This window comes from Lemur catta, chromosome 1 (genome assembly GCF_020740605.2).
Source record: "Lemur catta isolate mLemCat1 chromosome 1, mLemCat1.pri, whole genome shotgun sequence".
NCBI lineage: Eukaryota > Metazoa > Chordata > Mammalia > Primates > Lemuridae > Lemur > Lemur catta.
The window spans coordinates 59,100,202-59,114,253 of NC_059128.1; the positions used below are offsets into that span (position 1 = coordinate 59,100,202).

A 14,052-nucleotide genomic window follows, 5' to 3' on the forward strand; every position below is an offset into this window, starting at 1 on the left:
CACCGCGTCCGGCCTTGTACTTACATACTCTGAAATCTGTCTATGCAATCAATTCATCCATGTATGAAACATTTCCTGTATATTCCTAAGTCACAGACATTGTGCTAGCTGCCAAGGGTAGCCAAGGATGAAGACAATGCAGTTCTTAATCATAAGAATCTAGCTAAAATAGTAGTATACCAAGTAGATTAAAAGCACAGGATCTAGGTTGGCATGCAAATTTTAGCTCTGCCATTTACTTTCTGGATGACTTCAAGTAAATTACTTAACGCCTAGGTATTTCTGCATCCTCCCTACAATGAGGATCAAAATAGTACTTACTTCCATAAGGTTGCTATTAGAGTAAATAAGCTAAGAACCGTGTCATGAGGATTAAAATAGTCCATATAAAGCACTTGTAATAGTGCTTGACACACAATAAATGCTCAATAATTATATTTATTATTATAAAAATTACCAGAATGGCTGCATGAATGTAATAATAATACAAATAAACAGTGTTACTGGATTTCATAAGATGGAGAAAGAACATTCACTTGGGGTGAATTCAGGGAACACTTCACTGAGCTGCCCCTCTAGGCAAGATCACCTCACACAGTGCCTTTGTGTGAATTAGAAAGCAGCCCACAGGTGCACACCAAGAAGAGGGGAGCCTGGATTTCTGCCATCACTCAATTGCCTCAACCAACACCCTTGTGCAGGATATATCCAGCACAGCTATACATGGTAGCCTGAAAGACAGGACATATAAAGCTGAAGAAAGGGGAAGCAAACATTCCTGTAGAAATGTGCATGATTACAAGCTATCAAAAGCATAGGCTATCCAGCCCAGACTGGCTTTGGCAAGTCTCTCAGATTAGCTAGAGCACAGGAACCATTTAGAAGAATAACTAAATTCAGAAAGGTAGGCTGGAGCCAGATGATAGAGAATCTTGAATACCAGCAAAGGCATTCAGCTGTGACTCTGAGCAGGAGAATAATGGGATTCTAACAGTAAGAGTAGTCTGGCATTATGTACTAGAAGGATTTAAGCACAGGCAGGTAAGAGGTCATTGCAGTGGTCTACTAGTCTGTGAGTTCCTCAAAGGCAGGGATTACATGTCTCATTCACTTCTGTATCCTCCAAACTAACACAGTGCTTGAGACAAACTAGGTACTCAATAATTGTTTGAGGTATAAATTAATGAATGAGCCAAAAGGAGATAATGTGAGCCTTAATTACAGTGGGAATAGTGAAAATAAAGTGACAGATATTGGAAAAATATTGCAGAGATAGAAACAAGGATATTTGCTGGCTGATGAAATGTGGCAAGGATAGGGCAGAATCAATAAAGACTGTAAAACTGATAAATATTACATGGACTGCATTATAGGCTTCTGTGAAAATCAAATATAATTATGTTCATGAAAATGCTCTATTAAAAAAAAGGCTGCTTTTCTCAGGAATAAAAACTAGTCATCTTGGACAGATGTGCTAGTATATTTGACAGTGAATATATCTTCTCATCTTAAGACATTTGTCTTTCTTTTGTCTTCACTAGGTTGGTTATAAAACCTTTAAGAGTAAACAGTGTGAGGCTGGGTGTTGTGGCTCATGCTTGTAATCCTAGCACTCTGGAGGCCAGGCAGGAGGATTGCTTGAGGTCAGGAGTTCGAAATCAGCCTCAGCAAGAGTGAGACCCTGTCTCTACTAAAAATAGGAAGAAATTAGCTGGACAACTAAAAATAGAAAAATCAGCTAGGCGTGGTGGTGCACGCCTGTAGTCCCAGCTTGGGAGGCTGAGGCAGGAGGATCACTTGAGCCCAGGAGTTTGAGGTTGCTGTGAGCTAGGCTGATGCCACAGTACTCTAGCCCAGGCAACAGAGAAAGACTCTGTCTGAAAAAAAAAAGAAAAAGAAAAAGAAACAGTGTGTCTACTCTGTTATGAAGCACAATAAAACCTTATTAAATATTGCTTTAATTAACACCTTCTCACAGAAGAAACTTACTGAACCACTTTCAGCTATATACCACCAAAAAATATAGATACATACAGATATACATATATTTATATAAATATATGCACACATTTATATATACTAAATTTTTGTGAATATCATCTTAGCAAGCTACAAGCCTCCGCAGTACACATTTATTTTTCTTTATATTCCCAGGGTGTCTGGCAATGAGTGTTACAGGTGTTCAATAAATATTTGCTTAACTAAATTGAACTGAAATGAATTGACTCAGAAATCTCACAAAGCTCATCAATGGTTTCTGATGGACTTTATGTTTCCCTCTCCAGTCTCAGTGCTCTCCCACACTGTGCATCAAATTTATACTGTAAAAGAATGAAATCCAGTGCTCGCTTCGGCAGCACATATACTAAAATTGGAACGATACAGAGAAGATTAGCATGGCCCCTGCGCAAGGAAGACACACAAATTCATGAAGCGTTTCATATTTAAAAAAAAAAAATGAAAAAAAAAGAATGAGATCCATAATAAGTGTGGTTTAGAAGAAAGAGAAAAGAGAAAAATCAAAAAATATGATTGTTAATATTTATGATCAGTGGGGTACCAGTAAATGTTTAACAACCAGCTTGAGGTTGGGGGGGCGGCTTTGATTTTTAGTGTTTGCCAGTCTCCACGGTTTAAATACTCTCATAATGGTTATTTCAAGCTAACAACATGATATAAATCCGTTTACAAAATCCACTGGAAATTTAATAATCAGCTCTCACAAGCCAGTATGAGCTGGCTCTAGCACACCACTGGATACAATATTTAAATGCATAGTACACATGATCCTCAAATTTTGCTCTGCATAATACTATCTATCTACATCCCCAAAGAAAGTACAAAAGGCAGGGAAAATTTACACCCTATTCCAATAAGGCATTTACCTTAATCCACAAAGTAGTCTTCTTTTGAATTGGACTTACTGTCCAACTGAAAAAAATTTTTTTCCCAGGCCCGTGACATTCAAACTTTTCTGATCATGTATCTCAATCAGTTAAAAAAAAAATGTCTGGACATACATCCTCACTATGTTAATATATTTTTTATAAATTTGTTAGAGCTACTATACTAATATCATATAAATTAGTAAGCATACGTAAGAAAAATTTTGAAAGATAAGATAAAAGTTAATACAAATAGAAAAGAAAAATTTTCTGCTCACACCCTAATGGACTGTCTTACATAACTCCCCGTGGCTTACACAATCCACTTCACAGATTACTAAGGACAATATGAAAAGTAAAATGAATAGCTTCCTGGACCTGTTTCCCCTAGGCCTACAACCTTAGCTCATTAGATCTTCCCATTCCAATGCTGAAAAACAGGTATCAACCCATAGAAAATACAGGAGAAAAGAGTTAGCAGGGTCTTAAGCAAAGCTGGTTTAAGCAGAAACAGGTCTTACAATACCCCTCTTACAACAGGAGATACACAGAATAATTAAGACTGTGTGACAATGAATCACCAGAGAAGCTCCAAAGACTCCTAATCCATCCTGACTGGAGCTTTTAACCTGTTAAAGCAACACATTCTAGCACCATGTCCAATAAATGTCCTTGGACTTAAACCATCTGTATCAGCTCAGGCAAACAGAAGGGCTGAGAAGAACCTCGAGCTTCCCTCAAAGACCAAGCATGTCCTCTAAATAAGTATAATATTTAAAAAATCTTAAGTTGGGACACAGACCACTGGACTATGCTGGATACATAAAAATCATACAGGAAAGATATAGCTCTTCTTTTCTATACTCATGTAGTACTCTGGTAGATCATATTTCAAAAAATTATTTAAGCCAAACATGCTGCTCCCTAATCATAAACACTATTAATCAAGTATATAAGCATTATTAACTTTCTTTCTTTTTTTTTTTTTTTTTGAGACAGGGTCTCACTCTATCACCTGGGCTAGAGTGCAGTGGTGTCATCACAGCTCACTACAGTCGCAAACTCCTGGGCTAAAGTGATCCTCCCGCCTCAGCCTCCTGTGTAGCCGGGACTATAGGTACGCCACCATGCCCAGATGATTTTTCTATTTTTTTGTAGGGATGGGGTCTCACTATGTTGATCAGACTGGTCTTGAACTCCTGGCCTCAAGAGATCCTACCACCTCAGCCTCCCAAAGTGCTGGGATTACAGGCATGAACCATTACACCCAGCCCCTTTCTTAAGTATATACAAATCTATTAAAGAGAACAAGATAGTAGTCAATCATGAAATAAAGTATTATATCACGTTATCTTAGAATTATCACAATATTCTGCTCAAATTTCTTGGCTTTTTTATTCATAATTTCTGCACTAACTTTGCTACAAAATTTCAAAAGAATTTTTTAAAAAACACTATCAGGATAAGAGAATACTAAAGATGTTCTTAAGGGAGATTTTACAAACATGACTAAAAACACTTAAGGGATACTAAATGCTTTCTGAAGAGGTGGCCCAGAGATAGTCTTATTGCTTTTCCTTTCTTATTGCCAATTTCCGTGTCATGCACATGGCATCAAAGATGAAGCTGTCCTCATCTCTACTGCCTGAAAGGAAAAAAGAGAAAGAGAAAAAAGGAAATTTCCCAAGCTACCACCTCATCAAGACCAGCAGCATTTAACGTGAGGGAATTGACCCCTTTTTTAACTGTTCTTTTCATTCTTTGATCCCTTATTAGTTAATACATAATTACTTTACATTGTCTATAAGACTCAAAGCTTTGGCTGAAAGGATAACCAAATTAAAAGAGGCCCACACCTACAAACTTATCTACCCTCCCATCCACTGATTTTTCCCTGTTTCCTTCCTTCTTTAAGGAAGACAAAGTCCTTCCTCCAGGGTAACTAAGTACCCTAATTACTATTACTAGAAAAAATGTATTACTAGCTCTTACCTCAATAAGGTTGCCTAAACATACATGTTTATCTCCCTTTTCTTCCATATTCCATTGAAATAACAAGGGAAAAAAACTAGTTTAACACTTAAGAAAACAATAACCACACTAGAAAACTAAAAAGGGTGCCATTAGCAGATTAGAAATTTAAACATCTAAATCCCTGGTTTAGATGGCTCAAACTTTAACATGCATCAAAATCCCCTAGAGGGCTGGTTAAAACACAGATCGCACCCCAGTCTCCACCCACAGGGTTTCTGATTCAGTAGGTCTGGGGTGGAGCTTGAAATTTTATATGTCTAACAATATCCCAGATACTGCTGATTTTGCTGATCACCTGGGCTACATTATAAGAATCACCATCCTAAGTAAACAGAGATCATTAAGAAAAACACTTTTTACTTATTCCAATTAGCATCCTTAGAGAGATTCAAGAGAATGGTACTTTTTTTTTTTTTTTTTTAAGGAACAGCAAGTAGAAAATAAGAAACAGTTCTGGATGATAGGAAAAAAATATAATTTCTAAATTAAAAACAAATTTCAGAAGGGCTAAATAACTAAAATTCAATATAGCCATTTGAAAAAGTCTTAGACATCTTTCAAAACACAGAGCAAAAGATAAAGGGATAGATAATATGAGAGAAAAATTAATAAGCATAAAGTTCAATATCTACCTAATAGGTTTCTGGAGAGAGCACAAACACATCACAAAAAGTAATCAATGAAAAGAAGAAATTCTCCCTAAGCTGAAAGAGACTCAAGCCTTGATATCACAAGGCCAATTTCTAAGCAGGTAAAAAATTTTAAAGCCGACAACTAGACACATATTTGTGGCACTTTTAAACTTAAAAAAAATAAAACCTTAAGAGCTTTGAGAAGGAAAACACAAGTGATTACAAACGAATATGAATCAGACTAACATCAGACATTTCAATAGCATGCTCGAAGGAAACAATGTTTTTTCAAAGTTCAAAGAGAAAATTATTTTGAACCTGGAATTCTCTAGTTAACTGCAATCTAGTTTAAATTAGCAAATATGAAGGTAAAATAACATCTTAGAAATTAAAGAACTAAACAAATTGTCTTCCTATCCGTATTAGTTTCCTACTTCTGTAAGAAATTACCACAAAAATTCAAATGGATCTCAGTGAGCTAAAATTAAAGTGCGGGCACAATTACATATCTTCTGGAGCCCCTAGGGAAGAATCCATTTGTCTTTTCCAGCTTCTAGAAGCTGCTAACATTCCTTGACCAGCAGTCCCCTTCCATCTTCAAGGCCAGCAATGGTGGACTGAATCCTTCTTACATCTCATCACTCTGACTCTGCCTCTCCTGCCTCCTTCTTTCACTTATAAGACCCTTACGATTACATTGGACCTGCCTGGATAATCTAGGACAATCTTCTCATCTCAAGATCTTTAACTTAACCACATCAGCAAAGTCCCTTTTGCCATGAAAGGCAACATATTCACAGGTCCCAGGAATTAGGATGTGCACATCTTTGGCAGGCCGTTACTCAGTCCACCAAACTATACAAGGACTCCAGGATGTCCCCAGAAAAAAAAAAAAAAAGAACTCAAGAAAGAGGACAAGATGGAATATATGAAAATAAATCCCCCATAAAAGGAAGAGAGTTGAAATTTAAAAAGAAAAAATTTGACCTTGACATTGCAATCTTCTCATTCTAGAAGCACAACTTTAAAGAAACATGATTATATTTTCTTCTGTAAAAGTCCATTTATGCTGCAGTGAATAAAATTTACATCATCAAAATATTATAAATGTTGTTTATTAGTTTCCAATTTTCAGAAGTAACATATAGCCAAGCATCAGAAGACATGAATATCTATGTGCCTAGTATTCTGGGTTCTGGCAGATTCTGGACTCCATACATTGATAACATATTTGTATAGATACCACACATTATTTTTTCATATATACTACTTTATAGGAACTTATTGGAAGTTACATACCAAGGGTAGAAAATAAGATAGAAGCATAGCGACAGCGAAACCTATTAAATGATTCTTGCCTGTATTTTATAAAATAGGAATGAAGGATAAATTAAAATCAATTTTTAAATATGTGTGCATTTTATTAACTAGCTGATAATTTATGGAGCTGCATGATACATTCAATGTTAATTTTTACTTTTAAATATCTAAAAAGATAGATAAAATTTAACATTATTGAGAATTTTAAAAAGAGGTACTCTCAAAAACTATAGCTGAAAAAAAAATGAAGCAAACTTTTAGGAGTATAATCTAAAGTGTGCATACCTTTTGACCTAGTAGCTTTACTTTTGCCTACAAAAATATCATCACTTAGTATGTAAGAACTTCACTGTAGCATCATTTAGAATAGGAAAAAAATGTGAACCAATCTAAATATTTCATCAAATGGAAACTGGTTAAATATATTATGGCCCACCATTAATGGAGCAGCCATTAAGAATGAGGTATAACATAGAAAGTTGTATGCACACACATACACAAATATGGTTTTTTTTGGTTTGTTTTTTTTTTTGAGACAGAGTCTCACTTGGTTGCCTGGGCTAGAGTGCCGTGGCGTCAGCCTAGCTCACAGAAACCTCAAACTCCTGGGCTCAAGCAATCCTACTGCCTCAGCCTCCCGAGTAGCTGGGACTACAGGCATGCGCCACCATGCCTGGCTAATTTTTTCTATATATATTTTTAGCTGTCCATATAATTTCTTTCCATTTTTAGTAGAGACAGGGTCTCGCTCTTGTTCAGGCTGGTCTCGAATTCCTGAGCTCAAACAATCTGCCCGCCTCAGCCTCCTAGAGTGCTAGGATTACAGGCGTGAGCCACTGCGCCCGGCCACAAGTATGTATTTTTAAAAAATTTAATATGGACAGAGGAAGAGCTAAAAGGATATACATAAAACTAGAGCCTACAGTTAATCCTTTGGAAGAAAATAGGGTATATGAACTTTCAGTTTTATATTACACATATATTCTGTTTGAATTCTGTTTCAATGTATATACATTACTTTTAGAACATCTTTTACCTTTAAAAAAACCTGAATTTCTAATACTTAAAAACTGAACTCAGAATAATTCTTCTGTAGATCATAAATGGGAAAATTGGCTTAGGATATGACCTCCATGCAAGAACGCCAAAGCCTTTTGTGGGACATATAGCAAACAATATACAGTCAACACTTAAGTGCATCATTATTATTAAATATAACCAATACTGACTGGCAGTTTTTTGAGTTCCTTAGAAACACGCAACTTACTAAAACTACACTATATAGCTTCTGAAAGAGTAAATGAAAAACACCAATATGCTCTTTATCACTGCCTTAAAAACATTTTAATAAATTAATATTTCTATTAACAAACACCTACCGAATCATTCGCCGCTAGTGCAAGTGCAAGGTTCACTGTAAGAAACAAAAAAGTAATTGAATTTAGTAACTTTCCTTCTATTAAAGTTCATTTTATCTGTTAATATTTTCAATGTAATAACCTAAGCACAGAAATTTTTAATATATCTCCCTTACTTGTAAAAAACAGGAATGTAGAGAGAAACAGAAAGTAAAAGATAAAAAAGAAAGTAATTTTACAACATAAGCAATAGACACATGCCCCAAAATTAACATTTTCAATAATGCATTTATAATTTGTTACAATTTTGTTCAAATAATCACTTATTTTTTAAAAAAAAGAATGTTAACAGAATACATAGTTATTTCCAAAAGTATATTTTGTAAAAAAATTACCTTTTGATAAATAAAAATGGATATGATCCTATAGCCTTTTAAAAATAAATGTTGATATTGCAGGAGTTCCAAGTATCCAACTCATAAATGCCCAGTATATGAAAGGCTGGACCACTGTGCACAGAGGGAAGGGAAAAGGGTAAAAGGTAGAGAGGTAATACATGTTCCCAAAACTGCCTATGCCAGTGAATCCCAGAGACATCAAGGAAGAAAGTAGTAGTCCCAAAGCCATCTTTAGCCCAGCAATAGGGATATGCTACATCTGAAAAGAGAGTTCCAAAAGTAACACACTTCCAAGACTAACAGGATCTTATAATTGAATCACATTTCCTTACAGAACAATGTTATCAATTATGTCAGGGTTGTTTCCTTTAAAGTAGTTAAGAGCGTAAGTTTTTAAGGCAGATCTGGTTCAAACCCCAACTCCACTACCTTTTATTGTGTAACCTTGAATAGGTTATTTTATCCATAAATCTGTTTCCTCCTCTGTAAAAGGAGGATAATTCCTACTTCATAACTGTTGTGAGGATTAAATGAAACACTAAGTACTTAGCCTAGGGCATAGAACTTGATAAATTCATTTTTATAAATTATAAAATAGGACGGGTCCAGGGGCTCAGGCCTGTAATGCTAGCACTTTGGAAGACTGAGGCAGAAGGGTTGCTTGAGGCCAGGAGTTTGAGATCAGCCAGAGCCAGAGCAAGAGCCAGAGCAAGATACCGTCTCTACAAAAAAAATAGAAAAAAGTTAGCCAGGCATGGTGGTGCATGTCTGCAGTCCCAGCTACCAGGAAGGCTGAAGCAAAAGGATCACTTAAGCCCAGGAGTTTGAGGCTGCAGTGAGCTACGATCATGCCACTGAACTCTAGCTGGAACAGTAGAGCGAGACTCTGTCTCAAAAAAAAAAAAAAAAAATTATAAAATAATTCTGAATTTCAGGCTCAGGATAGGTTAAACGTAACTCAACTTTAAAGAAGAAACTTTTAGAGAGTAATTCATCTTAAAGTTAGGTTCTATCTGCATTTATACAATAGAATCACAAGTGCATGATTGGTATTTATCAAACGTTATCATTCTAATCCAAACTATCTCTAGCATATATATTCAAATGGGAAGTATTCTGAAATAGTTTGGGAGAGGAATAAATACATATAAGGGAAAGAAATACAATACCAACAGAGTTGCATGGAAATAACCTATTTCAAAGGCTTAGGTATGCTGACAGAGCTGTTATGAGAAAGTATAAGCCAGCTGTCTGGGACAGATGGTATAATGTTAACAGAAAGAAAGTAAAGAAGGAACATTTACAGAAGCACCTACTGTATGTCACACACCGTACACTTTCTCATATATTTTCCTATTTAGATGCTTTCACATTCCATAACAACAGATCACCTTCCAACTAAAAACAATAAAAAATCTATTTTAAACAAGTACTGGCCTACACACCCAACAAATTGCATTGCACAAAACCCAAAGAACTGATGGCTACAATCGTGAAAATACTTTCTATCTTTATCTAGTCCAAAGAATCACAGAGCATGCAAAAGGATTCATACCACTGAAAACAGGAAAATGTACTCTAAATTTTCAAAAAACAGAAAGAGGTAGTTTCTAGAACCAAAAACTAAGAGCTTCTAAATTTTATAAACAAAACATCAATCAGATGGACTGTAGGCCCTTAGGAAAGAAAGCAAAAATGTGTAGGATATTATTGTATGAATTCATTAAAAACAGGTTGGTCTGAGTGCAGTGGTGTTTAAAACTAATTGATCACAACCAGTTAGAGATTCCTTTGTTCCTTCTCCACTCCCACTGCTTCACTTGACCAGCCTTTAAAAAAATAAAAATAAATAAAAATACAAATCACTAATCTTTTTAAAATAATAATATAGTGTCTATATTATATAGTGTCTATATTATTTTAGTGTCTATATAATACACTAATTATATAGACTATATACACTAATTAATACACTAACTATATAAGACACTAATAATAATATAGTGCCTATCAAATAGTAATAGATTAGGAGTCTATCATAAATACAATATTTGGTAAATCTTAATGTTTTCAAAACATCTGACAAATTCTTCCACAATTCCCTTCTGGTCAAAATAGGGGAAAAATGGAGCTAATAACACTTTATAGTTGGATGTGTAGCTAGTTGTACAATCATAAAACTGCTATAGTTGGAAAGTACCAAATATGGCTTCAAGTCCACACACAAAATCTCTAGTGATATTCACAGAACTCTGTACCTGGCCCTTCTTATTTCAAAATGCCATTGACTTCAATGGAACTAAAGAATTTTAAGAAAAGAAAAACAAAAGAATTTTAAGGTAAATATATGCCCCAACTTTAGGTAAATAGTCTGAAAAAGACTCAAAATTTAAAATATCTTGTCAGTCTAGAAACTCTGTGAAAATTAACAATAAGGATAATTTTTTAAACATCAACTACAAAAAAGATCATTTGGGTAAGACCTGAATTAGCAGCCATTCCTATTTGAAATGACTGAAAATTCAATATGAGGCAATAATAAGACATGAGTGCTTTATGATTCCAAATTAATAATACAAGTTACAAGGGTATAATACAAGTCAAAGGGTACAAACTTGCAGTTATAAAATGAATAAGTTCTGCAAGCCTAATGTACAGCATGGTGACTACAGTTTACAGTTAATAATGTATATTTGAAAAACACAGAGTAGAGAGTTGATCTTTTTTTTTTTTTTTTTTTCCGTGACAGAGTCTCACTCTGTTGCCCAGGCTAGAGTGCCGTGGAGTCAGCCTAGCTCACAGCAACCCTCCTGCCTCAGCCTCCTGAGTAGCTGGGACTACAGGCATGCGCCACCATGCTCGACTAATTTTTTCTATATATATTTTTAGTTGTCCATATAATTCTTTCTATTTTTAGTAGAGACGGGGTCTCACTCTTGCTCAGGCTGGTCTCAAACTCCTGAGCTCAAACGATCCACCCGCCTAGGCCTCCCAGAGTGCTAGGATTACAGGCGTGAGCCACCACACCCAGCTGAGAGTAGAACTTAAGTATGCTTTCTCATCACATCGCCACCCTCCTCTCCAAAAAAGGTACTGTGAGGATGAAGATACGTTAATTAGCTTGATTGTGGAAATCATTTGATGATGTACTTATATCAAAACATCATATTCTACACCTTGAATACATACAATTTTTATTTGTCAATTATTCCCCAACAAAGCTGAAAAAAAAATAATACAAGTTACTTCTGGTGAGAAAAATTGGGAACAGAGAGATTCTCCTTTAATTATTAGACTGGAATAATGTTTTTAGAAATAAAAGTTTTCTTTTGAAAACTTTGGGAATATCTCGTTGTTAGTCTTGGCTGTTAACTCATTTCTGGTGGCACTTCTTTTATGGGTTCTGAAAGTAGCATTGCAGTAACAGTGAAATCTACAATCAATAAAAAGACCCACCAAAAGAAATTCTCTGCTCTTAATATGTTAATATAAAAGACATAAAGATTAAATGACATCTTAAATAATTAAAACAATCAAATCTTTTCACATATTTTCAAATATTAGATCTATGTTGACTTTATAAATGATGAAAATTGTATTACGGTTAAATAAAAAAGGCACAATAACAAACAATCTCATTGCAAATATGTAGCTATCTACATTGATAAAGACTGAAAAAGAATACCAACAAACAAAAATAATTTCGTATTAAAGTTACTAGATGTTTTAAAAATAACAGCAACCTATTCCTGAGCACTTGCTATGTTGTAGACACTGGGCTAAATGGTTAGCTTGTTTAATTTGCATAACCATCCTATGATAGACGTTATCATACCCATTTTACAGTTAAGTAAACTGAAGATCTCCTGGGCAATCTGACCACTTTTTCCTCAGTTAAGGGGTAGACGACCTGGTTACCCACCTAGCTTTGTCCAACTTCAAAATCTAAGCTCCTAAGTACTACCAACTCTTGAAACTAAGAACTTCACAAATAAACTTGTTTAAAAAAACAAAACCATAATTTTAATAGTATGCACTTGCCAGTTGGCATAAATTCTTACTCAGGATAAGAATTAATATCCTATAATACCTGCTGTGGTAGACTTTCCAACGCCACCCTTTCCAGAAGCCACAACTATAACTTGTTTAACACCTTCTATCGGTTTCTGCTTCGGAAGTCCTCGGGACATGATTTGTGTTCTTCTTTGTTTTAGTGTCTCACTCTCAGCACCAGATAACTTAAAAAAAATAAAATATACAACGTTTTAACTAAGACATTACCACACTGTAAAGTAAAAACAATTCGGGGTTTGCGATTAAGAGGATTTTCATTTCTAATTCTGTTCATCTCCACTTTAGTGATATTTACCTACTGCTGGTGATATCAATTGTAAAGACACATTGCTTAAATTGAAATTTATCGGCCAGGATACACTGACGTTTAAAAAAAAGGGGAGAGTAAATAAGCTGCCTCTTTGCGGAGTTAAATCTTACACGTGTTTTCCTTCTCTTTATCTTATTTACTAAATAACTCAAAACAAATAATGCAACGTGGCATATATCTATGTTCTAACCACGCTTCATGTCCCGCCAAACCTCAGCCTGGTCCTACTGGAGGCCTGCCTAAAAAGCAAGGACGCCCAGCGGACTGACGGGGTCTCATAGAGCCGCCAAGTGGGCGTGGGCCCGCGAGTCCTCGCCCCGAGTCAACACCAGTGCACCCGAGGCCCTGCAGCGTGGCAACTCCGCCCGCCCGCCTCTCCCTGCCCTGCAGCACCACGGACCTGGCGCCGACAAACCAACGCCCGGCTTCTCCCAAGCGGGGCGGTGGCCCCGCCACCAGGTCGGAGTACCACCCCACCAAAACGCAGCAAACGCTGCCAAGTTCCCATGGCGCGGAAGGCTGCCCTGGACCCTGCTGGGAAACCCTCTCGGCGGGCGCAGGGTGATGACGTCACATGGCGCCGCTCGGCTCCCTCTTCCTAGCGAACGGCCTACTTTTTGCCATAGTCTCGTTTGTAGCCAGCTACAAACATTTTGCAGCGTTTTACCATATGTGAAGCGTTTTAACATACATCTCATTTGACCGTTATAGAAGTCCAAGAGTAGGCAGTAGACTCTTACAAGTATCCTCTTTTTATTAGCAAGAAAACTGAGACTTGAAAAGTTTAAAGAGACTGGACCCAACTTAACAGAGGTAGGAAGTGGTGGAACTCCGTATGTGGTCACTTAAACACTGCCATTGTTAAGGGTTTTGCCTCTTTTTTTTTCTTGCGTGATCTATAACAATAGTCTGCTTTGTGTTGGTATTCACTGCTGGAGTGTCTGGCATTTCCCTGAAAGAGAGGTTAGGGTGCTTTACTAGATTTGAAAAACTTTAGTTATATCAGAAAGCAGGTGTAATGAAGAAACTTTTGCTCAAGAG

The 14,052-nt window shown here is 36.2% G+C and overlaps 1 protein-coding gene and 1 non-coding gene across 2 annotated transcripts in view; one reads left to right on the plus strand and one right to left on the minus strand.

Annotated features, from left to right (window-relative positions):
• Positions 1-13,580, minus strand: part of NUBPL (NUBP iron-sulfur cluster assembly factor, mitochondrial) — a 212,589-nt gene extending 199,009 nt beyond the window's left edge. The window contains exons 1-3 of the mRNA XM_045569065.1: positions 13,412-13,580; positions 12,718-12,865; positions 8,251-8,285 (exon numbers count right to left, since the gene is read on the minus strand). Coding sequence (XP_045425021.1) covers positions 8,251-8,285; positions 12,718-12,865; positions 13,412-13,519 — 291 coding nt within the window. The 5' untranslated portion in view covers positions 13,520-13,580. The remainder of the gene's footprint in view (positions 1-8,250; positions 8,286-12,717; positions 12,866-13,411) is intronic.
• On the plus strand, positions 2,342-2,448 carry LOC123631076. Its single transcript, XR_006732953.1, has one exon. It is a non-coding gene; the product is annotated as a U6 spliceosomal RNA (small nuclear RNA).
• Positions 13,581-14,052: the final 472 nt, after the last annotated feature.